This window comes from Peromyscus californicus, unplaced genomic scaffold, assembly GCF_007827085.1.
Source record: "Peromyscus californicus insignis strain IS unplaced genomic scaffold, ASM782708v3 Scaffold_3__1_contigs__length_106647218, whole genome shotgun sequence".
Classification (NCBI taxonomy): Eukaryota; Metazoa; Chordata; class Mammalia; order Rodentia; family Cricetidae; genus Peromyscus; species Peromyscus californicus.
In genome coordinates, this window is record NW_026294551.1 from 1,320,677 (window position 1) to 1,348,628 (window position 27,952).

The following is a 27,952-nucleotide window of genomic DNA, read 5'->3' on the forward strand; positions in this document are numbered from 1 at the left end:
GCGCCTCGCCGCTGTTGCCGGCCCATCACCCTATTGCCTAGCAACGCCCACCCGCACGCCGCCATTGGGCCGTCGCGAACAGCTTCGGTACCCAATTGGTCTCGATGTGGAGCAGACCACGCCCCTCAGCTCCGCGCGCGCTACGATCACGGCGTGGAGTCGCGGCTACACGGGCCTGTGCCCCCGCGTGGCCCTGGTGTCTTCCTGGTGTCTTCAGTGCAGTCCCCAGTGTGACCAAGCACGCCCGTCCCACACTGCGCGCGCACAGTGCACACCTGGCCCGGCCGCGGGGGTGGGGTGGGGAGGGCAGAGACGAGGGCGTCGGGATGGGCTCCGCATGGCCTGCGCGAGGCCGGGGGCGGGGTCGGAAGCGGGCGGGGGCTGCGCGCTCCTTTTGCTCCAGCGCGCGCCCGCGCAGGGTCCCGGCTGGGGGCGGCGCGCGCGGGCATCACCCCACCGGCGGCGGCGCGCCGGGTCCCGGGGCGCAGCCCCGACGCTCATTGGCCTGGGCGGCGCAGCCAAGCTGTCAGCCCATGTGGCGTGGCCGCGCGGGGATGGCCGCGGTTTAAATAGCGCCGGCGCGGCCTAGAGGGAGCCAGAGAGACGGCAGCGGCGTCCCATCCAGTTCTCCTGTCGCGCTCCGCGCTTGTCGTCTGCCTCCAGAGCCCAGTAGGTACGCGGCTACGTTCCCGGGTCCGGGACGGCAGGCCGGTGTCGGGGTGCCGTGGATCCGGTGGGAGGACAGGTGGGCGCCGATCCTCAGCATTTTTGCGCTCACAAAAGCGCCGCAGCTCACCCCCGACGGCCAACCACCGGGCTGCGTGGTGCGGTCCGGCCGAGAGGGGCGCGGGAGGGGTGTGCGGAGGGCCAGCGCGGCGGGCCGCTGTCACGTGGGCGCCGCGCCAGCCCGGTGCAGGAGGCTGGGCGCCGCGTGGATGGGGCCGGGGCCTTCGCTTGCGCTGGGAGGCTTTGGCAGGGCGCAAGAGGCCGCGGCGGTGGTACGCCGGCGCCAGCTTGCAGAGGCCAGATGCGGGTCTGGGTGCGCACGAGGCCCCAGGGGCCTCAGCGGAAGTCACCGGACCATCCAGGCCTCGCCGGCGGGGTGGCGCGGAAGCCTCCACGTTGGACCTACGGATGCAAGGCCTGGACTGCCCTGGGCAAAGGCCTTAAGGACCCGAGGACCTAATGCAGACTCTCTGCTGACTCGGCCAGGTTATATGGTGTTCGGCCAAGTGGCGAGAGGCTTTGACTGTCGCTGCTCCGTACCCAACGGGGATAGTACTCCAGGTTGGATCTTGCTGGAGGGGTCCATTGGCAGGGGCTGTGTTTGCCTCAGCCCTGCCAGACCTGGGCACTCAATAGTAGTCGGGCCTGTTCCCTCTCTTACCAAGCCTGGTGTCTTTGCTGGCCCTGAGCAGCACCCGGTCTCCACCCCTACCTTGAGAGGGAAGCGCCGGCTTCCCGGTGGCTTGAGGTGAGAGCGTGGTTTCAAGTACTCCAGACCCTGCTTCTTGGAAGCTCCAAGTGTATTTTCAAGTTCCTGATTTGGCCAGCTTGAGATGGAGCACCCAGTAGGCACCTGGAGGTCATATGGTCCCAGGTAGCTCCAGCGAAGCCTGGTAGGGTCAGGCCAGGTCAAGTCGGTATCCTGGACAAAAGGAAGGGATCAAAACCTTAGAAGTAGCTATCAGTGCTAAGAGACCTGAGCACCGGCTCATCTAGTGATTAAAAGGTTGAGTCCTCCTAGTTTCCACTGGGGGCTTTCCGAGCCCTTGCTCTCAGAGAGTCAGTGCAGGGCACTCAGGTACTACCTGTGGATCACAGCCCATCTTAACCAACTGAGCAATGGTGACTATGTGGTGGCTGTAGCTGGGAATGACTGTGTGGGGCCCACCATGCTACCTTCCCCACAGAGAAGAGCCATGGAGGAGGTGGTGATAGCCGGCATGTCGGGGAAGTTGCCCGAGTCAGAGAACCTGCAGGAGTTCTGGGCCAACCTCATTGGTGGTGTGGACATGGTGACAGACGATGACAGGCGATGGAAGGCCGGTGAGTGCCCCCTGAGGATCAGGCAGCAGAACAGATTGAGAGTCTATGGCAAAGACACTTCCTGGAGACAGTGTCTGTTGAGATTCCTGTATAGCTGTGAGGTTGAGAACCAGTCAGAATCAAAAAAGGACAGGTGACTTGCTTGGGTCCTACATGGAGGACACCAAAGCTGGGCAAGAGAAGGGGACTGGGCCCTTCTGAAAGTCCTGTCTGCAGCCTGTGCCCTGAGCTGGCAGACGGTGTCTCAGATGCTGATTTGACTTTCACACCCAATGGGCTCGAGGCTCTAAAATAGAGCCACAGAGTGGCTCTACCTGATGGACAAGTGTGAGTCAGCATTGTGAGGCTGGCCTGTCCAGCCTCATATCAGGCAGAGGGTCTCCCATCGGGTTGGAGGTAGCAGGGGGTAGTCACCAGCCTCATCTGTGGCAGGTTTTGCTTTGGGCCACATACATGTGGGTCTTTTGGGGCCCCTCATTAACAGTGAGGTTGAGTCACCAATCACTTCTTTCAGGGAGCCTTCCCCAGGAAGAGGGGCTCCTTGGTTCCCTGGCTTCAGAGGCTTTGATGTTCCACAGGGCTCTATGGGCTGCCCAAGCGGTCTGGAAAGCTGAAGGACCTGTCCAAGTTCGACGCCTCCTTCTTTGGGGTCCACCCCAAGCAGGCTCACACAATGGACCCCCAGCTCCGGCTGCTGTTGGAAGTCAGCTATGAGGCTATTGTGGACGGAGGTGGGTCACTGGGGTGTTCCTGCCCTTTTTAGAAATGCTGTAATGAGGGCTGGGGATGTATGTAGTTCAGTGGTAGAGCACTTGTCCAGTGTGCACAAGAACCTGGGTTTTGTCCCCAGCGCTCTAAAAGGAAAAGGAAATGTAACAACAATAGTATCTTCTTGGCTTTGAGATCTCAAGAGCTCAGAGGAAAGCATGGCATAGGCCCCTGGCCGTGTCCCCAACCCTGATCTAGGTCCAGTGGCTCAGGAGGCGGGGCCCTGGGCAGTCACAGTTTCACAACTGCACACTAGTAGTGTCCCAGGCGCGCCCTGTCACCCCAGTTTCCTCACTCCCTGATGTCTGGCTGGTCTTGAGCTGAGGGCGGGGCTTACATCAGGTAGTTCTGCAGGGGCTCAGCCTCTAGCTTTGGAAACAGCCTTGTCCAACTGGCTGTCTCTGATTCTGGATCCTGCCGCTTGGGACATGGACATGTTCCTTCCCAGGGATAGAAGGCCCCACAGTGGGCAGCCATTGTGGGTTGGTGTCTGGGCTTGGTGGGGAGAGTGAGCTTCAGGTTGGTAGGTGCTAACTAGCCCTACATTTGATGTGTAACCACCCTGGCAGCCTCCATGGTGAAAATGGAGGTCCCCACCTTGGGCCTGTCTGGCTGCCCATGCCCAATCAAAGGCTGGGCACAGCTCCCTAGGGGTTACCCACTGTCCTCTGCTTTCCCAGCTTGGACACTTGGCCTTTGTCTCCCTGTATCTCCTTATCTCAGCCTGTCCTAGGGCAGACTGCCCTTGGCACTAGAGAACTCATTGGCTAGTAGGCTCTTGGGACCCACCAGTGACACCAGAGGCCAAAGGAGTTGCCTTTAGACAATGCTGTCCTCTGTCCTTCCTATGGCTGCAGCCTGACCCAGACCTTAGGGGCCCACTTTTCCCCCTGATTGCACCCCTCTCACCCAAGCCTATGTGGCCAAGAGCTGAGCCTTACTGCTGCCCCTGGCAGGCATCAACCCAGCCTCACTCCGAGGAACCAACACTGGTGTCTGGGTGGGTGTGAGTGGTTCCGAGGCATCAGAGGCCCTGAGCAGAGACCCTGAGACACTCCTGGGCTATAGCATGGTGGGCTGCCAGCGTGCGATGATGGCCAACCGGCTCTCCTTCTTCTTCGACTTCAAAGGTTGGTTTTCCTCCCAGCCTAGGTAGGTGGACAGCCCAGCCCCAGCATAGGCCTAACCTGCATGTGTCCATCCACCTGGGTAACCCTTTGGGGCTCAGACTTCCTTGTTGCTGGGGAAAGCAGAGTGGGTGCTCAAGGCCAGTGTCTGCCCTGGGGCACCCACCCCTACTTTATGCCCTTGCTCACAGGGCCCAGCATTGCCCTGGACACAGCCTGCTCCTCCAGCCTACTGGCACTACAGAATGCCTATCAGGCCATCCGCAGTGGGGAATGCCCCGCTGCCCTTGTGGGTGGCATCAACGTACTGCTGAAGCCCAACACCTCTGTGCAGTTCATGAAATTGGGCATGCTCAGCCCAGAGGGCACCTGCAGGTCCTTTGATGACTCAGGTGAGGTTGGCATGGGTGGGATCCTTAGGCTCTACTTTGCAGGGTTCCAAACTATACACAGAGTATGGCATCTTGGCTCCTGCTGAGGTGTGTGGAGTGCAAGTGTATATGCACGCACACACATACACAACCTACACACACACACATACACAACCTACACACACACACATACACCCCATTATCCCAGAGCACCTGACTGAGGTGTTGGTCTGCCCTAGGAAATGGATATTGTCGCTCTGAGGCTGTGGTGGCAGTTCTGCTGACTAAGAAGTCCCTGGCCCGGCGGGTCTATGCCACTATACTGAATGCTGGCACCAACACAGATGGCTGCAAGGAGCAAGGTGGGCACAGAGGGAAAAGAGCATGGGTCACAAGAAATGAGGAGGTGGAGTATTCAAGGCTTGATACCACACCAGTATCCCATCTACCCTAGGCGTGACATTCCCCTCTGGAGAAGCCCAGGAACAACTCATCCACTCTCTGTATCGGCCAGCTGGTCTGGCCCCTGAGTCCCTTGAGTACATTGAAGCCCATGGCACAGGCACCAAGGTGAAAGCCCTTTCTGGCCCATACCTGACTCCTACCCTTGCTAGAGAGATTCCTGGCTACAGCCTTAACTTACTCTGTTCCCCGCAGGTGGGTGACCCCCAGGAGCTGAACAGCATCGTGCGAGCCCTGTGTGCCTCCCGCCAGGGTCCTTTGTTAATTGGATCCACCAAATCCAACATGGGACACCCTGAGCCTGCCTCGGGGCTTGCGGCTCTGACTAAGGTGAGCAGCTGGGCTCTGTGTGAGTCAGAAGTCTGTTACTTGGATAGTGTGTACTGACCACCACTTGACCTACCTTGGGGCTCCTGCCTGCCTACTAACGACCCCTTTGGCTGCACCATGGCTGAGATGGCAGGGAGGATGAGACTACTTCAGGGCACATGCCCTGTGGTCAATGTGCTGAGTTGTGTAGCTTCTGGCCAAAGGAAAGACTTGACTGTGAAAAGGATGGGTACAGTTCTGAGGAAGTATCTAGGTGGCCAGGTTCAGCGAAGTGCCTTGTTCTGTGATGGGAAAGGAAGGGTGAGCCAGCATCTGCTCTGGCGTCCCCTTTCCTGCTGGGTGACCCTGCACACCTACCTCTTTCTGCATTGGAAGGTATGTATGGTTGTCTGGAAGACCCATCTCTGGGCTTCTGTGCCTGCCCGGGGAGGGGGGTTGTGTTCAGGCCTGCAGCCCCTCAGCTTGGTGATACAGAAAACCAGTGAGGGCACAAGGCCAGAGAGGACAAGGGTCTTTGTGCCCAATACCACAGCACATGGGCCCTAGGTCGACACACTTGGCTGGGGTCCGCTGCCTACTAACCATGTGTTCTGACTGCAGGTGCTGCTGTCCCTGGAGCATGGGGTTTGGGCCCCCAACCTGCATTTCCACAACCCCAACCCTGAAATCCCAGCCCTTCTTGATGGCCGGCTGCAGGTGGTGGACAGGCCCCTGCCTGTTCGTGGTGGCAATGTGGGCATCAACTCTTTTGGCTTTGGAGGTGCCAACGTTCACATCATCCTCCAGCCCAACACACAGCAGGCCCCTGCGCCTGCCCCACATGCCGCCCTTCCCCATTTACTGCACGCTAGTGGACGGACTGTAGAGGCAGTGCAGGGCCTGCTGGAACAGGGCCGCCAGCACAGCCAGGACTTGGCCTTTGTGAGCATGCTCAATGACATTGCAGCTACCCCTACAGCAGCCATGCCCTTCAGGGGTTATACTGTGCTGGGTGTTGAGGGAGATGTCCAGGAAGTGCAGCAAGTCCCTGCCAGCAAGCGCCCCCTCTGGTTCATCTGCTCAGGTGAGCCTGCCACTTGCTTCTGGGCTTGCCCTCAAAGGAGGGGGGTGGGTCCCCTTTCTTGAGGGCAAGGCTGGTAGGTGACCATGCTGTGGCCCTGATAAGCTTTCTGGGACAGGGATGGGCACACAGTGGCGCGGAATGGGGCTGAGCCTCATGCGCCTGGACAGCTTCCGTGAATCTATTCTGCGCTCTGATGAGGCTGTGAAACCTTTGGGAATAAAAGTGTCAGACCTGCTGCTGAGCACAGATGAAAGCACCTTTGATGATATCGTGCATGCCTTTGTGAGCCTCACTGCCATCCAGGTAAGTCACCAGCATGGTGTTGGGATCCTGGGATGCTCAGAAGCAAGGAACTATATATACTCCCCAGGATCACACAGTCCTGGCCCTGTCCAGTGTGCAGGCACCCAACATGTACCCTTCCCAGGAGGCCTGGTATGCTGGGTGTGCACCTTACTGTTAGGGATCATCAGACCTGTGACATGACCTATGTCTCCAATCCCCAGATTGCCCTCATAGACCTGCTGACCTCTGTGGGACTGAAACCTGACGGCATCATTGGGCACTCTCTGGGAGAGGTTGCCTGTGGCTATGCCGATGGCTGTCTCTCCCAGAGTGAGGCTGTGCTTGCAGCCTACTGGAGAGGCCAGTGCATCAAGGAGGCCCGCCTCCCACCCGGGTCCATGGCAGCTGTTGGTAGGTATCCTCCCAGGACCCCAACCTCATTAGGCACCAGGATCTTCTTGGAAGGGGTTTCTGTTTTGGGTCCTTTAAAACAATCAGCTGCCTTCTTGGTGGGAGAAGTGGGGATACAAGGGGAGAGGTCACTTTGCTCAGATTATCTTTATAGGAGGCTTCAGTTCTGCTGAGCCTACAGGCCTGAGCAAGGTATGAAAACACCACACACATGAGATGAGGGTCAAGGAGCTGCAAAGAGCTACTTCCTTGACCCTGGGTGTTCATTGCCCGGCCCTTCCATCACTTACCCCTGACACCCCGAGGTGTCATTTCTGAGGTGAGGCCTGGCTCCCTTCTTTCACTAACTTCATAATGACACCTCCTCTTGAGATCAGACGCGGCCCTGGGAAGGCCAGTTCTGAGGCTGTCATTGTGTCATTCCACCAACACCCTTGGCCCCAGGTGGTGCTCACGGCAGAATCCTCCTTGGTCCAGCAGGATGGGCGGGGACCTGCTCTGAGGCTAGCCACTCTGATTGCAGGTTTGTCCTGGGAGGAATGTAAACAGCGCTGCCCCTCTGGTGTAGTGCCTGCCTGCCACAACTCTGAGGACACTGTGACCATCTCTGGACCTCAGGTGGGCCCTGCAACCATAGAAGGACTTGTGTCCCCTGCTCTTTGCCCTGGCCCTACATGGGAGGCAAGCCCTCCTCAGTCTGTCTACCAAGTTCTGAAGGGCCCAGCTGGAACTACACTTGTCCCAGGCCCACTGCGTGAGGCCTAAGCTGGGTGGACTGACTGTACCTGACAAGGGAGAGCAAGTTCAAGCCCGTCTGACCACTAGCCTTGATGCCTGCAGGCTGCAGTGAGTGAGTTTGTGGAGCAGCTGAAGCAAGAGGGTGTGTTTGCCAAGGAGGTGAGGACGGGTGGCCTTGCCTTCCACTCCTACTTCATGGAAGGCATTGCCCCCATGCTGCTGCAGGCCCTTAAGAAGGTAAGTACCTGGCTGGATACATGGACCCGAGGGTGTGGTAACTTCACTTCACTTGCTAACCAAGCTCCTGTGTGCAGGTGATCCGGGAACCACGGCCACGCTCAGCTCGCTGGCTCAGCACCTCCATTCCTGAGGCCCAGTGGCAGAGCAGCCTGGCCCGCACATCTTCTGCTGAGTACAATGTCAACAACTTGGTGAGCCCCGTGCTCTTCCAGGAAGCACTGTGGCATGTCCCTGAGCATGCTGTGCTGCTGGAGATTGCACCCCATGCACTATTGCAGGTGAGCACCTGGTCTGCCTGGGAAAGGGGCACAGCAGCCTGCCAGTCAGTGGAGAAGATGACTATGGCATGGAAGAGGTCAAAGCCTAGCCCTTCTTTGCCGTGCATAGGCTGTCTTGAAGCGGGGTGTGAAGTCTAGCTGCACCATCATCCCCTTGATGAAGAGGGACCATAAAGATAACTTGGAGTTCTTCCTCACCAACCTTGGCAAGGTGCATCTCACAGGGTAGGTCCCCCTCCTCCCTGCTGCTCCCATGGGGGCCCACACCACCCTCCATGAGAAGGGTTGCTGTTGGCCTAGCTCAGTTCTGGTCCTCAGCTTGGCTATCTTGGGGTCTTGAAACAAACGGAGCATCAGGTGTTTCAGACCTCAGGGCCAGGTGTGTCACTCAGCCTCCCTTTTCACCAGCATTGACGTCAACCCTAATGCCTTGTTCCCACCTGTGGAGTTCCCAGCACCCCGAGGGACTCCCCTCATCTCCCCTCACATAAAGTGGGACCACAGCCAGACCTGGGATGTCCCAGCTGCTGAAGACTTCCCCAATGGTTCCAGTTCCTCCTCTGCTACAGTCTACAACATCGGTGAGCAGGGCCTCGTGGTGGGTAGGTTCCTTCCCAGGCACGTGGGCTAGTGCTGAGGTCTCTGTCCCTTACAGATGCCAGTCCTGAGTCTCCTGACCACTACCTGGTAGACCACTGCATTGATGGCCGGGTCCTCTTCCCTGGCACTGGCTACCTGTGCCTGGTGTGGAGGACACTGGCTCGCAGCCTGGGCCTGTCCCTAGAAGAGACTCCTGTGGTGTTTGAGGATGTAATCCTTCATCAGGCCACCATACTCCCCAGGACAGGTAAGAGGCATCTTCAGTAGGGGCTGCTGGGATTGCTGGTGCCTCTGCCCTGACCTTCCTTCCCTGCAGGGACTGTGCCTCTGGAGGTGCGGCTGCTAGAGGCCTCCCGTGCCTTTGAAGTGTCTGAGAATGGCAACCTGATAGTGAGTGGTGAGTGGGACCTGGCTGGGCCTGTGGGGCTGGGGACCCCAGAACCTAGCCTGCCCTGCCCCATGCTCAGGTGCCCCTGCTACCCTGTCTCCTACAGGGAAAGTGTACCAGTGGGAAGACCCTGACTCCAAGCTCTTCGACCCCCAAGAAGATCTGAACCCCCCTGAGTCTGCACCGGTCTCCCGCTTGACCCGGGCAGAAGTGTACAAGGAGTTGCGGCTGCGTGGATACGATTATGGCCCTCACTTCCAGGGCATCTTTGAGGCCAGCCTTGAAGGTGGGCAAGAGCATCCTGGAGTCAGCATGATTACCAGGGGCCATTTCTCACTGGGCCATCTCCTGCTGGGAGACAGGGTAGACAGGGAGGAAGTAGAGGCTCCTGGAGCAGATGAGATCTGGAATCCTGACCCAGCTCTTCTGCTGCAGGCAAACACGGCAAGGTGCTCTGGAAAGACAATTGGGTGACCTTCCTGGACACAATGCTGCAGATGTCCATTCTGGGTGTCAGCCAGCAGAGTCTGAGGCTGCCTACCCGTGTGACATCCATCCACATCGACCCTGCAACCCACCTACAGAAGGTGTACACGCTGGAGGGGGAGAATCAAGGTAGCTCTGGCCCTAGCTCTGTTCACCCATGTCCTGGCTGGGTGTTGCCTACACTGACCAGTGTGTCTCCATAGTGGCTGATGTGACAACAAGCCTCTGTCTGGGCAGCACGGTGTCTGGTGGTGTCCACATCTCAGGACTGCACACAACAGCGGCCCCACGACGGCAGCAGGAACAGCTGGTTCCCACCCTGGAAAAATTCATTTTCACGCCCCATGTGGAGGCTGAGTGCCTGTCTGAGAGCACTGCCCTACAGAGAGAGCTGCAGCTGTGCAAGGGTAAGGCAGCCCCTCTCCCTGAGGAACCCAGACTCCCCTCCTAAGGCCTGTACTGTGGGAAGCTTGGGGTTGGTGGGACTAGTGCCTACCTTCAGTGGGCTTACACTGTGGCTAGGCGGCAGCGTTCTGCTGTGTCCTCCCTTCATCCGGCTGCTGTTCCTCTAGCTGTTGTCTTGTCCTATGGACAAGCTGGGGAATGGGTCTTGGAAGTTGGCTGGAGGCCTTGGAGAACATAGGCCTTTCTCCCTCCCAGATCTGGCACAGGCTTTACAGACCAAGGCTACCCAGCACGGGCTGAAGCTGACTGTGCCTGGGCCAGAGGACCCTCCGCAGGACGCACTGCCTCGGCTGTTGACTGCTGCTTGCCAGCTGCAGCTCAATGGGAACCTGCAACTGGAGTTAGGCGAGGCACTGGCCCAAGAAAGAGTCCTGCTGCCAGAAGACCCTCTGATCAGTGGCCTCCTTAACTCCCAGGCGCTCAAGGCCTGCATAGACACAGCCCTGGAGAACTTGCCTGCCCTCAAGATGAAAGTGGTGGAGGTGGGTGCTGGGAAGGTAGACGGGCCGGACATATGCCTGGAGCCGGGCAGTCTCAGACCGAACTCAAGAGCAGGCTCTCCAGGGTCTCTCTGCTTTTGTTGTTCCACCTTAAAGATTGTGGGAAATTCACCCCTCCCAGCCCAGGGGATGAGATACCAGAAAGAAGACTTCTGGGAAAGAATCCTGGATGCCTTGGGTTCCAAGCTGGGACATTGTAGACGGATTTGGAGGGTAGAAAGAACAGCCCAGGGATGCGTATCCAGCCCCCAGGTTTTTGCTGCTTCCTAGAGGCAGCAGATCTAAGATGTTCCCCTACCCCAGGTGCTGGCTGGACAAGGTCACTTGTATTCCCGCATCCCGGCACTGCTGAACACCCAGCCTATGCTACAACTGGAATATACAGCCACTGACCAGCACCCGCAGGCACTGAAGGATGTTCAGGCCAAGCTGCAGCAGTATGATATTGCTCAGGGCCAGTGGAACCCTGAGGATCCTGCGCCCAGCAGCCTGGGTGCACTTGACCTCCTGGTGTGCAACTGTGCAGTGACCACTCTGGGCGACCCAGCCTTGGCCCTGAGCAACATGGTAGCTGCCCTCAAGGAAGGTGGTTTCCTGCTGATGCACACAGTGCTCCAAGGTCATTCCCTTGGGGAGACCTTGGCCTGCCTCCCCTCTGTGGTGCAGCCTGGGCTCAGCTTCCTAAGCCAGGTACTGCTGCTGGGCATGCAGGGCAGGTGAGGGCTGAGTATGGCCCCGCCAGCTCAGCACTTACATAAGACCTCAAACACATAGGAAGAGTGGGAGAGCCTGTTCTCAAGGAAGGGGCTGCACCTGGTGGGCCTGAAGAAGTCCTTCTATGGTACTGCGCTCTTCCTGTGCCGCCGAGCCATGCTGCAGGACAACCCCATCTTCCTACCTGTGGAAGATGCCAGCTTCCAGTGGGTGGACTCTCTGAAGGTCAGGCCTTGGGACTGGGTACCTTTCCTTGCCCTGGCATGAGACCCTCCCAGAGGCTGACCCTTCTTTGTCCTGCAGAGCATTCTGGCCACATCTTCCTCCCAGCCTGTGTGGCTAACAGCCATGGATTGCCCTACCTCAGGTGTTGTAGGCTTGGTGAACTGTCTCCGCAAAGAGCCTGGTGGACACCGGATTCGGTAGGAGAGACCCTGAGAGGCACCTACGCTCCCTCAATCCCTTGCTCCCTCCCACCCACCTTTGGTGTCCTTCCTTTTTTGTCCCACAGGTGCATCCTGCTGTCCAACCTCAGCAGCACATCTCATGTCCCTAAGTTGGACCCTGGCTCTTCAGAGCTACAGAAGGTGCTGGAGAATGACCTGGTGATGAATGTATACCGCGATGGGGCCTGGGGTGCCTTCCGCCACTTCCTGTTAGAGCAGGGTGAGTCCATTGCTGCTCCACACTTGCTAGGCCGAGGAGGAGTTGGGGGGTCAGAGAGCCTGGCCAGGTAGGCTCTGCGGCATCTTTGTTTCCTTTTGCCTTAGACAAGCCCGAGGAGCAGACAGCACATGCCTTCGTAAATGTCCTCACCCGGGGGGACCTTGCCTCTATCCGCTGGGTCTGCTCCCCCCTGAAACACGCCCAGCTCACCAGCCCAGGGGCACAGCTCTGCACTGTCTACTATGCCTCACTCAACTTCCGAGACATCATGCTAGCCACGGGCAAGCTGTCCCCCGATGCCATCCCAGGTGCCAGCCAGGACGGGGTCTTGGTGTGACTGGGTGGCTGGGAGTCAGGAAAGTGCATGTGCAAACCCATGTGCAAACCGTCCTGGGGAAGAGAGGTGTTCCCTGACACCAGGGCCTACACTTGTACCCTGTACCCTTAACAACCTGTCTTAAAGATGGAACTCCTAGTGCTAACATGAGCCTCCCTTCTGTCTACCTACAGGAAAATGGGCCAGCCGGGACTGCATGCTGGGCATGGAATTCTCAGGCCGTGATAGGTGCGGCCGGCGTGTGATGGGGCTCGTGCCCGCAGAAGGCCTGGCCACCTCAGTCCTGTTGTCGCCAGACTTCCTCTGGGAAGTACCCTCCAGCTGGTGAGTGGGCTGGCTGCAGGTGGGGGATAACATGACTTAGTTGGTGGCCAGACTGACTCTGTGCTGTCCCTCAGGACCCTGGAGGAGGCGGCCTCTGTGCCTGTCGTCTACACCACTGCCTACTACTCCCTCGTGGTACGTGGGCGGGTGAAGCCTGGAGAAACAGTGCTCATCCACTCGGGCTCCGGTGGTGTGGGCCAGGCAGCTATCTCCATTGCCCTCAGTCTGGGCTGCCGAGTCTTCACCACTGTGGGTAAGGTCCCTGCCCCTCCCAAGCCCTCAGACCTTCTTGAGCTCCGTGGCGCAAGCTCACTAGGGCCCTTTCCCTGACAGGCTCAGCTGAGAAGCGAGCATACCTCCAGGCCAGGTTCCCCCAGCTTGACGACACGAGCTTTGCCAACTCACGAGACACGTCATTCGAGCAGCATGTGTTATTACATACAGGTGGCAGAGGTAAGTACCCACCCAGGCCGTTGCCTGAGAGTGGTTCATGCAGTCAGTCTAACCCTCTCTCTGAGGAATGGACGATCCCGCATGACCAAGAGGACCTGTTGCCACCACAGGGGTCGACCTGGTCCTCAACTCCCTGGCAGAAGAGAAGCTACAGGCCAGTGTGCGGTGCCTGGCTCAGCACGGTCGCTTCCTAGAGATTGGCAAATTTGATCTTTCTAACAACCACCCCCTGGGTTAGTAGTCCTGGGGGCAGGAGTGGGGGCTGGTGCGGGGGCCTGGGTTCTCCACCAGTGAACATGACTCTCCCGTTCAGGCATGGCTATCTTCTTGAAGAACGTCACTTTCCATGGGATCCTGCTGGACGCGCTTTTTGAGGAGGCCAGCGACAGCTGGCGGGAGGTCGCAGCGCTGCTGCAGGCTGGCATCCAGGATGGGGTCGTGAAGCCCCTGAGGTGCACGGTGTTTCCTAAGGCCCAAGTGGAAGACGCCTTCCGCTACATGGCCCAGGGGAAACACATTGGCAAAGTCCTTGTCCAGGTAAGGTGAGGCCCTTGGGTGCCTGCCCTGGCTTTGGCTTGCAGAGTTTGTTTTTTCTAATTTCATTTACTTATGTGGTATGTGCATGCCCCGGCACGTGTGTGGAGACTAAAGGACAATTTGTAGGAGTTGGCTCTCTCCCGCGTGTGTCTCGGGATCAGACTCGGTCATTCAGCTGGATAGGAGCACCGCCAGCTGCTCAGCCACCTCGATGGTCCCTGCCACTCTTGTTTATCTGCAGGTGCGTGAGGAGGAGTCAGAGGCTGTGCTGCCGGGGGCTCAGCCCACCCTGATCTCCGCCGTCTCCAAGACCTTCTGCCCGGCCCACAAGAGTTACATCATCACTGGTGGCCTAGGTGGCTTTGGCCTGGAGCTGGCCCGGTGGCTCGTGCTTCGGGGAGCCCAGAGGCTTGTGCTGACTTCCCGGTCTGGAATCCGCACAGGTAAGCAAGTAGGGGTACCTGGGGCAGCTGGTGATGCCGGCTTCCCTTTGGTGGAAGGTGTTCTGGGAGGGGCCGTAGGCCACTCCCTCTCCTCGTGCAGCCCCACAGCCCTGTGTCCCACAGGCTACCAAGCCAAGCAGGTTCAAGAGTGGAGGCGCCAGGGCGTACATGTGCTGGTGTCAACAAGCAATGCCAGCTCACTGGAGGGGGCCCGCGCTCTCGTCACCGAAGCCACAAAGCTTGGGCCTGTTGGAGGTGTCTTCAACCTGGCCATGGTGAGAAAGGCGTCCTGGGCTCCAGATACCTCCAAAGCCTGAGACCCAGGGTAGCTAGCTGCTAAATGGGGTAGAACCCCAGAGCTGCAGCAGCACTAAAACCCTTTCTCCCAGGTCTTGAGAGACGCTATGCTAGAGAACCAGACGCCAGAGCTCTTCCAGGATGTCAACAAGCCCAAATACAATGGTACCCTGAACCTCGACAGGTGGGCAGTACTTCCATTTAGCATATATATTTATATGATCCCACCTGTATTTGGTCCATGCTGGACCTGGGGGTCTGGGGGAGGCAAGGCTGTGCCACCTGTGGCCTTCTCTGGACTGCCCTAGAGAGGTTTTGGGCCTGATAGAGTGACATGAACACCCACAGGGCAACCCGGGAAGCCTGTCCTGAGCTGGACTACTTTGTGGCTTTCTCATCTGTAAGCTGTGGGCGTGGTAATGCTGGCCAAACCAACTACGGCTTCGCCAACTCTGCCATGGAGCGTATATGTGAGCAGCGCCAGCACGATGGCCTCCCAGGTGAGCCTCTGCCCAGCTCACCTCTGTTTGTGGCTTCACACACTCGCCAAAGCACCTGACCCACTGCCTCCCTTGCTCACAGGCCTTGCCGTGCAGTGGGGTGCCATTGGTGATGTGGGCATTGTCCTGGAAGCGATGGGTACCAATGACACAGTCATCGGGGGCACACTGCCGCAGCGCATCACCTCTTGCATGGAGGTGCTGGACCTCTTCCTGAATCAGCCTCATGCGGTCCTGAGTAGTTTTGTGCTGGCTGAGAAGAAAGCTGTGGCCCATGGTGATGGTGGAGCCCAGAGGGATCTGGTGAAGGCTGTAGCACACATCCTAGGTGAGCCAACTTCAGGGACCTTCCTAGCTCTCTGAGCCTTAGTTTTCCCATCTATAGAGGCAGAGGACAGGGTTACATGGTCTGAGTGCTGTCCTGAGTGATCGGCAGTGATGCGGGGAGCTGTGCCTATAGTGATGGTTGTTTGGAGAGAGAAATGGACCTGTCCTGGGCTCAGCACTCTCAGCCCCTACCTGGTTCCTATGTCTAGGTTGTCCCCACATCCCCTTCTAAATAATGACCCTTTGGTCTAAGTAATCCCCTTTGGCAGGCATCCGAGACCTGGCAGTTATTAACCTGGACAGCTCGCTGGCAGACCTCGGCCTGGACTCACTCATGGGTGTGGAAGTACGCCAGATCCTGGAACATGAACATGATCTGGTGCTGCCCATGCGTGAGGTGCGGCAGCTCACACTTCGGAAGCTACAGGAACTGTCCTCCAAGGCTGGCTCAGCTAGTGGTGCGTACCAGGCAGCAGGCTGTGAGGGTCCTGGTGTGTCTCATCAGAGCATCCAGTACTGGAGGCAGCAGCACTGTCCTTACCAAGAGCACTTGGGACCAATGCCTAGTACACAGATGCACATCCTCACAAGTGCACCAGAGTCCACGTGCCAAGGCTAGCCTCTATCCTCTGTCATTACAGAGATGACAGCCTCCAAGTCCAAGAATGACACAGCCCTGAAGCAGACCCAGCTGAACCTGAGCATCCTGCTGGTGAACCCAGAGGGCCCTACCCTAACACGACTCAACTCAGTGCAGAACTCTGAGCGGCCTCTGTTCCTGGTGCATCCCATTGAAGGCTCCACCACTGTGTTCCACAGCCTGGCTGCCAAGCTCAGTGTGCCCACCTATGGTCTGCAGTGCACCCAAGGTACTGTGCACATGCTGGAGCAGTACTTGCTGCCTTGGGCCTCCGTTCCTCACTAACTGCTGAGCCCTCTGCTGTCATTACAGCGGCGCCTCTGGACAGCATTCCGAACCTGGCTGCCTACTACATTGACTGCATCAAGCAGGTGCAGCCCGAGGGGCCCTACCGAGTGGCTGGGTACTCCTTCGGAGCCTGTGTAGCCTTCGAGATGTGCTCTCAGCTGCAGGCCCAGCAGGGCCCAGCCCCCACCCACAACAGCCTCTTCTTGTTTGACGGCTCACACACCTACGTACTGGCATACACCCAGGTAAGAGCTGGGCCAACTGGTCCTGAGTGCGGCTGCCTCCTGTGTCTTGGATTTGAACACGCTTTTGGGAGGGTCCTGTCACTTCAGTGCCTGCTGCAGCAGTCTCTCTTCCCCTGGCAGAGCTATCGGGCAAAGATGACCCCAGGCTGTGAGGCTGAGGCTGAGGCTGAGGCCATATGCTTCTTCATAAAGCAGTTCACTGATGCAGAGCACAACAAGGTAGGCCAGGAGACACCCCAGAGTGGGCAGGAAAGGCGAGGTTGGAGCTGAGAATTGGGGTCTGTGCACCTTTGATATGGACCAGGGAGATTGGGGTGCTTTAGAACCCCATCTCCCCAGGGCCCCACCCCCATGCTCAGACCTGTTCCCTGTAGGTGCTAGAGGCCCTGCTACCACTGAAAAGCCTGGAGGACCGGGTGACTGCTGCTGTGGACCTCATCACCAAAAGCCACCAAGACCTGGACCGCCGTGAGCTGAGCTTTGCTGCCCAGTCCTTCTACCACAAGCTGCGAGCAGCTGATCAGTATAAACCCAAGGCCAAGTACCATGGCAACGTGACACTGTTGCGTGCCAAGACAGGTGGTACTTACGGTGAGGACCTGGGTGCTGATTACAACCTCTCTCAGGTGAGTGGGGCAGGTGAGGCAAGTGTGCTTGCCACGGGTGTGATGGCTGATGGTGGACACAGAGTGAGATGTGCATATTTGCAGGTGTGCGATGGGAAGGTGTCTGTGCACATCATTGAGGGTGACCACCGTACGCTGCTGGAAGGCAGTGGCCTGGAGTCTATCATCAACATCATCCACAGCTCCCTGGCTGAACCTCGCGTGAGTGTACGGGAGGGCTAGACCTGCCTACCATGAAGCCACGCTCCACACCCGCCACCAGAGATGCTCCAACCTAAATGCAGGAACTGGGGAGGGTCCTGCTGGTGGGACCCCTGCTCCTAGTGGCCCAGCACCACCCCTTCCCTTGGTGGCTGCTAGAAACAGGACCATCACATGTGTCCCAGCCACCTAGTGGGGTTCCCAGAGCCACTGACTTGGAGACACCCTGGTCTGTGAAGAGTCAGTGGAGACCAGCAGGAGCCAAACTGAGCCTTTTCTGCCACGTGGCATTCGCCACATGGTTGTTTCTCCTTAAATTCTCATATTTATTGCATTGCTGGGAAAGACCCCCAGGGCTCATTCTAGAACCCCTTAAAATGGCAGAAGCCGTGTGGGGCAAATTCCTGGGAAAGTTTCCAGACCCACTCACTATACACAGACTGCTGGCTGGAGCCCCTTTTTATCCTGGCCCTGGCCCTGCCCACTGCAGGGCAGGGTATGGAGAGGGCTGGTTCCCGGGGAATGAGGACCCCAGCAGACACTGTAGCCCATGCCCTTGGTCCCCAGCACCCCCGGCTGCACCCATGATGCAGGGCCAACCTGACCCTGCGGACCGCACCGGGCACTGACTGTATTTGTTTTCCAAGAAAAGATTGAAATTGCTGCTTGGGTTTTGGATTTGCTGCAGCTGTCAGTGTGAAGAACCATGTCTGGACTGATTTTTACACCAGCCTGGTGGTAAAAATGCTGCTCTTGATGCTGTGCCCTTCCCACAATTAAACCGCATGCGAGCGCTGGCCTCTGTTCAGTCTCTGTCCAGTCCCTGACCTGGGTTTCAGGTTCTAGCACCATCTGGGGATTCCTCTACAGTGAGGAATAAGAGTGGAAGCATGTACTGATGAGTGTTTCAGCATATGGAGCTGGCTAGAGACCTGAACACTGGTATGAGCAGAATTTGTCCACCTTCAAGTCGCTCTAAGGGCATCGGCTTAGTTGGTGCCAGGCACTCTAGGGGGAAGCTTGAGCAGGACCTGGCTAGTGCTGCAACTCCCTGGAAGCAGGCGACGTGGCCAGAACAGGGGGCTAATACACAGGGGTAAAGAGTAAAATGGGTCTCTGAGGTCCCCAAGGAAAGTAGGCACAGCCTAAAGGGCCCACATGGCAGCCAGTCTGTATACATGGGCTTGGGTAAGCCATGATGGGTTAAGGGCCAGGATTAAAGGAGGTCCCCAAGCCTGAGTGAGTGTCCAGGAGACTGTCAGGAAGCAGCGGTACTCTTGTCAATGGGTGGCAGCAGACAGAGCTGCACCCTGGCCAATCTAGAGAACCTCAATAGGGCCCAGATAGGGTGCTCATAAGGGTCTGTCCCAGTCCGAGTGGTTAGATCAAGACTGACAAGCATCTGGTTAGCTCTAGTCCCACCTAGAAAATTCTTTAAAAGCTCTTTGTTGTCATGGCATGCACCTTCTTAGGAAGGACCTGCCCCATCTCTAGTGTCTGGGTTACCCAGCTGAAGTCTAGTGACAAAAAGGAATGGATTTATAAACTAGCCTAGAGAGGCCTGACTCCCTCACACTGCTTTGTGATCCTTAGGGGCTCACGTGGTGTTATATAAGTCCATTTTGTGACCAGCAATAAAATCCTGAGACTCCTTAAGACCACTCTGCTCCTTGCTCTTTCTGATTATCTCCCATGTGATTTAAGCAGTTGTTGAATCTGGTGATACTGCTCAGTGGGTAGAGTCTTGTTAAGCGACCTGAGTTTGATACCTGGAACCCACATAAAAGTGGAAAAAACTAACAGTTGTTCTCTGACCACACACGTGTTGAGTGGAACAATACTAAAATAAATGGAAAAAAAAACCAGCAGTTGCTGTTCACAGGCATCTTGAGAGGATGCTGGTATAGCAGGAAACTTAACATCTGGCTCATGGACATGATACTAGTGTGTCCTGCCATCGATCAGAAATAGTCATCTTCAGCCTCTGCTCTAGTGGCGTAAATTTACCTTGTACGTGAGCAGCAAGAATGGGCTAGAGAAGTGGCTCCACGGTTAAGAGCACTGGCTGCTCTCGCAGAGAACCCATGTCAGCTCAGCCATTGGTGAGGTTCTGAGGGGCCTGACGCCCTCTGCAGGAACCACATACACAGTACATAGACATACATACAAGCAAAAGGTCTACATACATAAAACTAAATCTAAAAACGAACAAAAGTCTCAAGACCATAAGGGTCAAAGTTCTTTTTGCTTTTTTGAGATAGGATTTCCCTGTGTAACGGCTCTGGCTATCCTGGAACTCGATCTGTAGACCAGTCTGGCCTCAGATCTACCTGCCTCTGCCTCTGCCTCCCAAGTGCTGTGATTAAAGGTGTGCACCACCACTGCCCAGCCTGGGTCAAAGTCTCTAACTAAACTGCTCTGTGCAAAGCTCATTGGGTACCTGTGTACCCGTTACCCCAGCAGGCAGAGGCCAGCCCTGGGCTTATGTAAGAAGCAGGGGGATGCCTGACAGTGGTAGTGCACATCTTTAATCCCAGAGGCAGGCAAATCTCTTGAGTTCGAGACTAGCCTGGAAAGCTAGGGCTACATAGGAGTAGAGGGTGGGGTGGGGGGACACGGGACAGGTAAGGCCACAAAAATCAACCTATCAAAACACTCAGAATGGACACTAACTTTAGGATACCAGCCGAAAAAGTAAGCTAGGTAACCATTCCAGATGTTTAGAATAGTAAAGTATGTAAGAAGCAAGAGAATGAACTCTTAAAACCTGTGAGAGGCAGTTACCAGGACAGGGAACAATCTGGTCTGATCTGCAGGGACAGGAATTTTTTCAGATAATGAACAGAGCTCAGGAAGAGATGGGACCTCATGGGTACTTTGGAATCCCGGAGTAGAGTAAAGGGGCAGGAGTGCAGCTTGAAAGGAAAAAATGGCCTGTGTGTAATGTGCACAAGGCCCTGCTTTCAATCTTTACAGCTGGAAAAGGGGGTGAGGGTTCATCTTCAAATTTGCAAGTTCAGGAAACAAGCTCCAAGACTCAGGAAACATGTCATATGCCTGGGTCTATCACAGTCAAATTGTTCAAAGACCAACAAGAAAGAAGAATATTAGAAGCAAAAACTTTTCTGCTGTGGGAAGGTGGCATGAGTGGTTCCCACCCACCCCGCCTGCTTAGTTAATATAGCTGGGAGTTTCACACACAGTACATTGAACAAGGACATGGAAATAAAACCAAATACTAAATCCTAAATAGGAGGTCAACTGTCGTGTGTGTGTGTGTGTGTGTGTGTGTGTGTGTGTGTATTTATTTCCTTCAACACCCAGGGGATGGGGTGGGAGGAGCCTGTAGAGTCTAAGGGACAGACTGGAAGCCTCCAATCCCAAAGGTCTCCAGGACATGGTAGTGTACAACTGTGACCTGAGCACTTAAGAATCTGAGGCAAAGCCAGGCGGTGGTGGCGCACGCCTTTAATCCCAGCACTCGGGAGGCAGAGTCAGGTGGATCTCTGTGAGTTCGAGGCCAGCCTGGGCTACCAAGTGAGTTCCAGGAAAGGCCCAAAGCTACACAGAGAAACCCTGTCTTGAAAAACCAAAAAAAAAAAAAAAAAAAAAAAGATAAGAATCTGAGGCAAGCCGGGCGGTGGTGGCGCACGCCTTTAATCCCAGCACTCGGGAGGCAGAGTCAGGCGGATCTCTGTGAGTTCGAGGCCAGCCTGGTCTACAGAGCGAGATCCAGGAAAGGCGCAAAGCTACACAGAGAAACCCTATCTCAAAAAACAAAAAACAAAAACAAAAACAAATCTGAGGCAAGAAGATTGTTGCTACTAGTTCAAGGATAACCTGGGCTACATACCCATTTGACAGATTTGGGGGTGGGGGTCAATTGGTAGAGGACTTGCCTAGGATTTCTGAGGTCCTGAATTCCAACCTCAGAAAAAGAAGGAAGGTGAGGGAAGGCCATCGGCCAGAGGCCAGGAAAGCTAGCCTAGCAAACCGGAGCAGTAGGTTGTAGCAAGGAGTCCACCACCTTCCCTCTAGTGGTGTAAGAAAGGCCTGGGAGGCCAGAGATGTTCACTGCAACCCCTTCAAACCCTGATCTGAAGAAACAAAGACCCCTTTCCACCTCAGAGGCCTCTTTACCTTGATAGCCTGCGAGGCAACAGCAGCCAGACCTTTTTCCATTTTGTCCTGGTAGGAAACAGACCATGGGCCAAACTGAGGGATTAAATATGACTCTCACAGCTTAATACACCAAACAGCAAAGTTTCATCTTTTTTAAGTCAATACAAGAACCAGAAAACTCTTGAATAGGAAAAACAAAAATAAACATTAGTGAATGTCGACACTGAAATGACAGAATGCCCTGAGAAAACAACGCAGCTGATGTGCCTGGATGTAGTTCAGTGGAGAGTGCTCATCTGTGGTCAAGAGGCTCCGGGTTTCAGCTCCATTATCAGAAAATAGGGAGGGAGGGGTGGAGGGAAAAGAGGAAGGAAAGAATTTAAACTGAGTAGGTGGCATGCACCTATAACCCCAGCAAGGAAAATAAAGCAGCTGGCACCACATGAGTTTTAGACATGAGAGACCCAACTACTGAAGAAAAAAAGAAAAAAAAAAACTTAGTGGAAGGTTCAATAACAGTAGCGTCAACACTGCCCAAAGCTATGCCTAGTAGCTCACACATGTAGCTCACCCCAATCAGCACTGAGAGGTGGAGGCAGGAGGTCCAAAAGTTTAGTCAGTCTCTGCTACACTGAGTTGACCAGCCTGAGCTAAGTGAGACTCTGCCTCAAAAACTAAGCCGGGTGTCCCAGCACTTGGAAGGGAGAGGCAAGTGGGTCTCTGTGAATTCAATACAGCCTGGCCTACATAGCAAGCTCCAGGACAGCCAGAGCTACATAATAGAGAGACCCTGTCTCAAAAACCCAATAGTAATCATAATCATCATCATCATCATCATCATCATAATATAAACAAATAAATAAAACAATAGAAATCACCCCAGTCTGAACCTGCTGGGGGCTGTACCAATGGCTCAGTGGTTAAAAGTACTTACGGCTCTTCCACAGGATATGGTTTCAGTTTCCAGCACCTACATGGATGTTCACAACCATCCTTAACTCCGGTTCCAGAGGATCTTAAGGCCTCTTTTGGACTCTGAATGCTCGTCACACATATGGTACACACATTTACATGCAGACAAACAGTTAAATACGTGAAATAAAGCTAAATTTAAAAAAGAAATGAGGGACTGGAGAGATGGCTCAGTAGTTAAGAGCACTGACTGCTCTTCTGGAGGACTCAGGTTCAGTTCCCAGCAATCACACGGCAGCTCACAACTGTCTGTAACTCCAGTTCCAGGGGATAGACATACATGCGGGCAAAACACCAATGTACATAAAATAAAAATATTTTTTTAAAAAAAGAGGAAATGGTTTGCATGCTTCACTAGAATGGGTGAAATGACCTCAGTGGGGGACTAGTACTTATATTTCTAATACAAAGGCCACAGCAGCCACCAAAGAAGTCACAGATAGATGTGTGGTCATGGCTCAGGGCTGCCCACTAGCAGCAAACAGTGTTCCTCCATGGCTTCTGCTTCAGTTCCTGACTCCAGGTTTCTGTTGAGTTCCTGCCCTGACTTCCTTTCATGATGGACTGTGACTGAGAAGAATAAACCAAATAAACCCTTTCCTTTACACACACACACAGAAAGAAAAAAAAAGAAAGAAAAGAAACATGAGTCCAGGTGTGGCGGCACATACCTGCAACCCTAGCACTCATTTGGGTGGAAGAGGTAGAGGATCAGGAGTTCAAGGTTGTCCTTGGATACAACAAAGGTTAAATGTGCATCTAACATAGGACCTGCCATCCTAGGTGTATAAATTACCCTATGTCCATATGAAGATTTGACAGGAACATTCATAGCAACAGTTTGAATCAGAAACCACTCCAGATTCATAAACAGGTGAATGGAGAGACACATTTCAGAGCATTCCATAATGTAACACTGCTCAGCCATGGAAAGAATGAGTTGTGCACCTCAAACAAAACAAGACTTGGCACAGGTCTATGTGTATAAAACCCTAGAAAAGTACAAAAGTCAATAGCGACAGGATTGACTGTCATGGATAAAGAGGGCTGGGGGGGCACAGGGAAACGGGGGGGGGGGGGGGGGGGGGGGGGGGAGGGTAGCGATATGCACTTTCATTACCTGACTGTAACAGTTTCGCTTGTATATATGGGTATCTATAGACATGTAATTGTCACTTTCTGTATACTTTCAAAATATTAATTATGCCTCTATGAAGCTGTTTAAGGAGGGATTTATAAACAAAATAATAGTCAGTTAGACCTCTAAACATATAAAAAGATGTTCAACCTCTCATTATAAGGGAAATAAAAACTGATAGTCACAACAAGGATGATTCCTTACCAGTCAGGTTGATACAATTTCAAACATGACCACACAATCTGCAGATGCTACAGGGAAACTGGCACCAAAGCAACACTAGTCAGAGGTACACAGAACCAAGGGTCTCGGGAAGACTCGGCAGCACACAGAAAATCACCTCTGTGTTCAAGTTTCTTGGAAAGTGCCCTGACTACACACACACACACACACACACACACACATTGTAAAATTATGTAAAATTGCAAAATATTGGAAATGACCTAACAGTCTCTCATAGGTGACTGCCAGACAGAACAGATAGCATCGTGTGTGCAAAGGAGTACGTGAGTAAGGAAACCTGACATGAGCTTCAAGACAACAAAGAGGAAGGACAGATAATCCCAGGATGGTGGAGCACACCTGTAATCCTAGCATTTAGCTGGATGAAGCAGGAAGACTACCATATATTTGAGGCTAGTCTGGCCTAGAGTAAGTTCCAAGCCAGCCATGTGAGACCCTGTCTTGACAGAATGGACCAAACAAGAAAACTCAAAGATAATACCACTTTGTGTATCAGGAAAGATGGGTGGGTGGGAAGAAGAGGAAGAGTAGTCGTGGAGAAAGGATATTTCTCAGAATACACTGTGTAGTTCAGCCGGGTTTAAGATTTTTTTCCAGGCATGGTGGCACATGTCACCATGCACTCTTATTCCAGCACTTGAGAGGCAGAGGCAGGCAAATTCTGTGAGTTTGAGGCCAGCCTGGTTTACACATTGATTTCCAGACCAGCTAAGGCTACATAGTGAAACCCTGTCCAAAAAAGTAAGAAAAGAAAAATGAAGACGAGAATAAGACAGAACAAAGTGGGAACACGTTGGCAGAGCCTGAGCATCAGTGTGGGTCATACTGAACTAAAAGGGTCCCATGCTCCTGGTGGCCAGAAGGGTTCGGAGGACAGTCCCCAGAACAGCAGCCTTTTCTGGTGAAGTCTCCAGAAAGTCATTGAAAGTCCTGGAAGTTGTTCTGAGGACTCTCAGCCAAAGGAAAAACAGTATTCAGGAAAATCTACCAAGTCCTGGCAGGAACAGTGAGTTTGGGGCACTTGCCTTGGCCCATCCCTCCTCTCTGCCCACATGATGCAAGCTCCACTCTAGATGGGTGCAGCTAAGGACAGGCTCCCTCCCCCAGGGGCCAGCCTAGGGCTACCACACAGGCTACCAAAGGCTCTCCATCCTTGCTCTGTGTTCTGCATGGCACACTGCTGCTTTTTGAGCAAGAGCTCATGCAGGCATCTCCCAGGGTCCTTCCTCACCAAGTCCCCTCTGGAGGTTGGAAGTTCAGCTCCCATGCGGCAAGAAGACGAATCCAGTCTCAGTGTCTTTGCCCAGGCTTACAGTAAGATAGTGGGTCCCTGCCAAGAGAGGTGAGCGGAAATCACAGGCTGCCCCTTCTTGGATGCCAGTTCTTTAAGCTGGCCCGGCAGGGGCGGCCTGTGCTGCCTCCGCTGACAGTACTGGAAGGTTCCACTAGGGGGCAGGCCAACCTAAGGGCAGGGAATGCCCTTGCTCATCCAACGGGACCCCAGGAAACAAAGCAGAAAGAAATTCCAGCTCAAGACTGTCAACAAACAATGGAAACTTAAGCTGTTGCATACAGAACAAGACAAGAGTAGGGGGGAAAAAAGACTAAGAAAGGGCTGGGGATATGCCGAGCTGGTAGAGTGCTTGGGCACACACGAAGCCTGGGGGTTTGACTCCCAGCACAGCACAAACTAAGTACTTGGGAGGTAGGGAGATAGGAACAACAGGAATTCAAGGTCATCCTCAGATCCTCAGCTAGAAATCTAGTTCAACGCCAATCCGGGTTAGAGACCCTGTTAAGAAAAAGAAAACAATGGCTGAAACATTGCTAAATATGTTGAAAAAATTAACTTACAGATGAAAGAAGTTCAGCAAACCCCAAACAACAGAAATGCCAAGAAAACCAGTCGGAGCTGGGGTGTGGTGGCACATGTTTGCAATCCCAGCACTCAGGAGGATCGGCAGGAGGACGAAGAGTTCCAGGCCAGCTGGAATTACAAGCGTGTGTCATCACGCCCAGCTGTTGTTTTGTTTTCTTTTATCTTGCTTTTTTGTTTTCTTTTTTCTTTTTTTTTTTTGGGGGGGGGGATGACAGAGGTTTAGAGATTTACAAATAAATGAAAGTGAGAGATTGATCTCTCTCAGTTCTGACCTATAAGGACCCATGATGCTTTTAGCTCAAGGAGCAATTGTACCAGGTAGAAGTTCAGGTCTACAGAAGTACCAGATAGTGCTGGAGTTGCTAAAAGTGGATCAATGTGAGGGGTGTGCATTTTGCTCTCTCATTTTCTTTCCTTTTTTTTTTTTGTTCTTGTTTGTTTGTTTTTGTTTTTGTTTTTTTTTTGGTTTGTTTATCTTTTTTTAAGATTTATTTATTTATTATGTACACAGAAGAGGGTGCCAGATCTCATTACAGATGGTTGTGAGCCACCATGTGGGTGCTGGGAATTGAACTCAGGACCTCTGGAAGAGCAGTTGGTGCTCTTAACCTCTGAGCCATCTCTCCAGCCCTTGTTTATCTTTTTTTCGAGACAGGATTTCTCTGTGTAGCCCTGGCTGTACTGGAATTTCCTTTGTAGACTAGGCAGTTCTCAAACTCAGAAATCTGCCAGCCTCTGCCTCCTGAATGCTGGAACTAAAGGCATGCACCACCACTGTTCAGCTCTTTCTTTACTTAAAAAAAAATATATTTATATATTATGTGTATATAGTGTTTTATCTGTATGTATGCCTGCATACCTGAAGAAGGCATTGGATCCCATGGGACTACAGTTAGAGATAGTTGTAAGCTGCCTTGTGTGTGCTGGGAATTGAAATCAGGACCTCTGGAAGAGCAGTGTGGTGATTTGAAAGAAAATGGCCCCCAAAAGAGAGTGGCACTATTAGGAGGTGTGGCCTTCTTGGACTACTGTTGTGGAAGTGTGGAGGCGGGTTTTGAGGTCTCATATATGCTCAAGCCACGCCCAGTGAGACAGACCACTTCCTGTTGCCTGTAAGATTCTCAGTTACTTTTCCAGCACCTTGTCTGCTTGCACGCCACCATGTCCCACCATGATGATAATGGACTGAACCTCTGAACTGTAAGCAAGCCACCCCAGTTAAATGTTTTCCTTTATAAGAGTTGCTATGGTCCTGGTGTCTCTTCACAGCAGTAGAAACCCTAACTAAGGCAGAAGTTGGTACCAGGGACTGGGGTATTCTGTGAAAGACCTGACCATGTTTTTGTTTGGAGGAATTGGGACTTTGGTACTTTGGGTTAGGAAAGGTTCCTTGTGTGTGCTTTAAAGCAGAATGCTTTTAAGTACTGCTTAATAGGCCATACCAGTAGGACCATGGAAGACAGTGGTGCTAAGAGTGATTTGAACCGTGGGGGGCTGGTTCAAGAGGTTTCAGAGGGGAAGAATTTTAGTAGGTTGCCTAGAGATCATTCTTGTGATATTTTGGTGAAGAATGTGGCTACCTTTTTTCCTTGTCTGAAGAGTCTGCCTGAGACTTAAAGTGAAGAGTTTTGGATTACTTCTGTTGGCAGAAGAAATCTCACAACAGCCTAGTATAGACTCTGATGTGTGGATATTAGTGTTAACTCTGGTGAAGATTTACAGTGAAAAGGAGCAAGCTGAGCAAATAAAAATTAAAAATGTACAGATTGAGAAAAGGGGCACCAGGAAGTGGAATAGAGCTAAATCCTGTGTTCAAGGAGATAAACAGATTAAGAAATGGAATAAAAAAAGTGGTGACCTTAGGGAAAGATCCCACCCAGCTAAATTTCCAATTTGTGCAAAGGAATTAAAGGAAAGCTTAGAGATGGGTATGGTGGTCCATGCCTTTAATCCCAGCACTGGGAAGGCAGAGGCTGATGGATTTCTGAGTCTGAGGCCAGCTTGGTCCATAGAGCAAATTCCAGAACAACCAGCTTAGGCAGTGAAGGAAATTATAGAAAACAGTGAAGAAAATTGAATGAGGGGGCCATGTTCCAGTCCTAGCAAGCAGCAGAACTTGGCAGTTTCAGCCACACGGTTCTGGCTTTAGAGTCAAGGATAGAAGAAAGGGGTTATGGAATTGTCTCTGTACCTTGAGGCAAGGCATTTGTCAGTGGTGTCCCTGAATGGAGGCCCAGAGAGGCCATTTCATGAAGCTGTGAAGTTGAAGCCTGGATTGACTTGGACACCCCAAGATGTTGGAGATGCCAGAGTCATGGGATACCTGCTGAGGAAAGCTGCTAGCAGGGAATGGAACCAGCCCCAGAGAGAGAAATGTGCTGCAGTCAACAAGGCTGAAAGGAGTTGGAGATCTGAAGAGCATTTTGACATGGAGATGCA

At 53.8% G+C, this 27,952-nt stretch overlaps 1 protein-coding gene across 4 annotated transcripts; it reads left to right on the forward strand.

The window, feature by feature from the left end:
* The first annotated feature begins 451 nt into the window (after positions 1 to 451).
* On the forward strand, positions 452 to 17,956 carry Fasn (fatty acid synthase). 4 transcript variants are annotated; one of them, XM_052756740.1, is made up of 43 exons: positions 452 to 745; positions 1,914 to 2,049; positions 2,628 to 2,780; positions 3,774 to 3,947; positions 4,136 to 4,336; positions 4,555 to 4,677; positions 4,770 to 4,885; positions 4,973 to 5,107; positions 5,708 to 6,170; positions 6,286 to 6,473; positions 6,677 to 6,866; positions 7,390 to 7,484; positions 7,707 to 7,841; positions 7,919 to 8,122; positions 8,232 to 8,347; positions 8,531 to 8,703; positions 8,778 to 8,969; positions 9,039 to 9,119; positions 9,217 to 9,396; positions 9,546 to 9,725; positions 9,800 to 10,003; positions 10,257 to 10,543; positions 10,865 to 11,251; positions 11,336 to 11,500; positions 11,579 to 11,697; positions 11,787 to 11,941; positions 12,046 to 12,249; positions 12,452 to 12,602; positions 12,677 to 12,855; positions 12,936 to 13,055; positions 13,166 to 13,288; positions 13,369 to 13,592; positions 13,834 to 14,035; positions 14,159 to 14,310; positions 14,425 to 14,516; positions 14,681 to 14,832; positions 14,915 to 15,160; positions 15,429 to 15,617; positions 15,801 to 16,028; positions 16,112 to 16,332; positions 16,453 to 16,551; positions 16,707 to 16,958; positions 17,043 to 17,956. In XM_052756740.1, exons 2-43 carry the CDS (start codon positions 1,923 to 1,925, stop codon positions 17,178 to 17,180), a joined length of 7,515 nt encoding a protein of 2,504 aa, XP_052612700.1. In that variant the 5' UTR covers positions 452 to 745; positions 1,914 to 1,922; the 3' UTR covers positions 17,181 to 17,956. The 4 variants fall into 4 exon arrangements, with proteins under 4 accessions (XP_052612700.1, XP_052612699.1, XP_052612701.1 ...); XM_052756739.1 differs by having other exon boundaries at positions 452 to 673; XM_052756741.1 differs by having other exon boundaries at positions 452 to 669.
* The last annotated feature ends 9,996 nt before the right edge of the window (positions 17,957 to 27,952 follow it).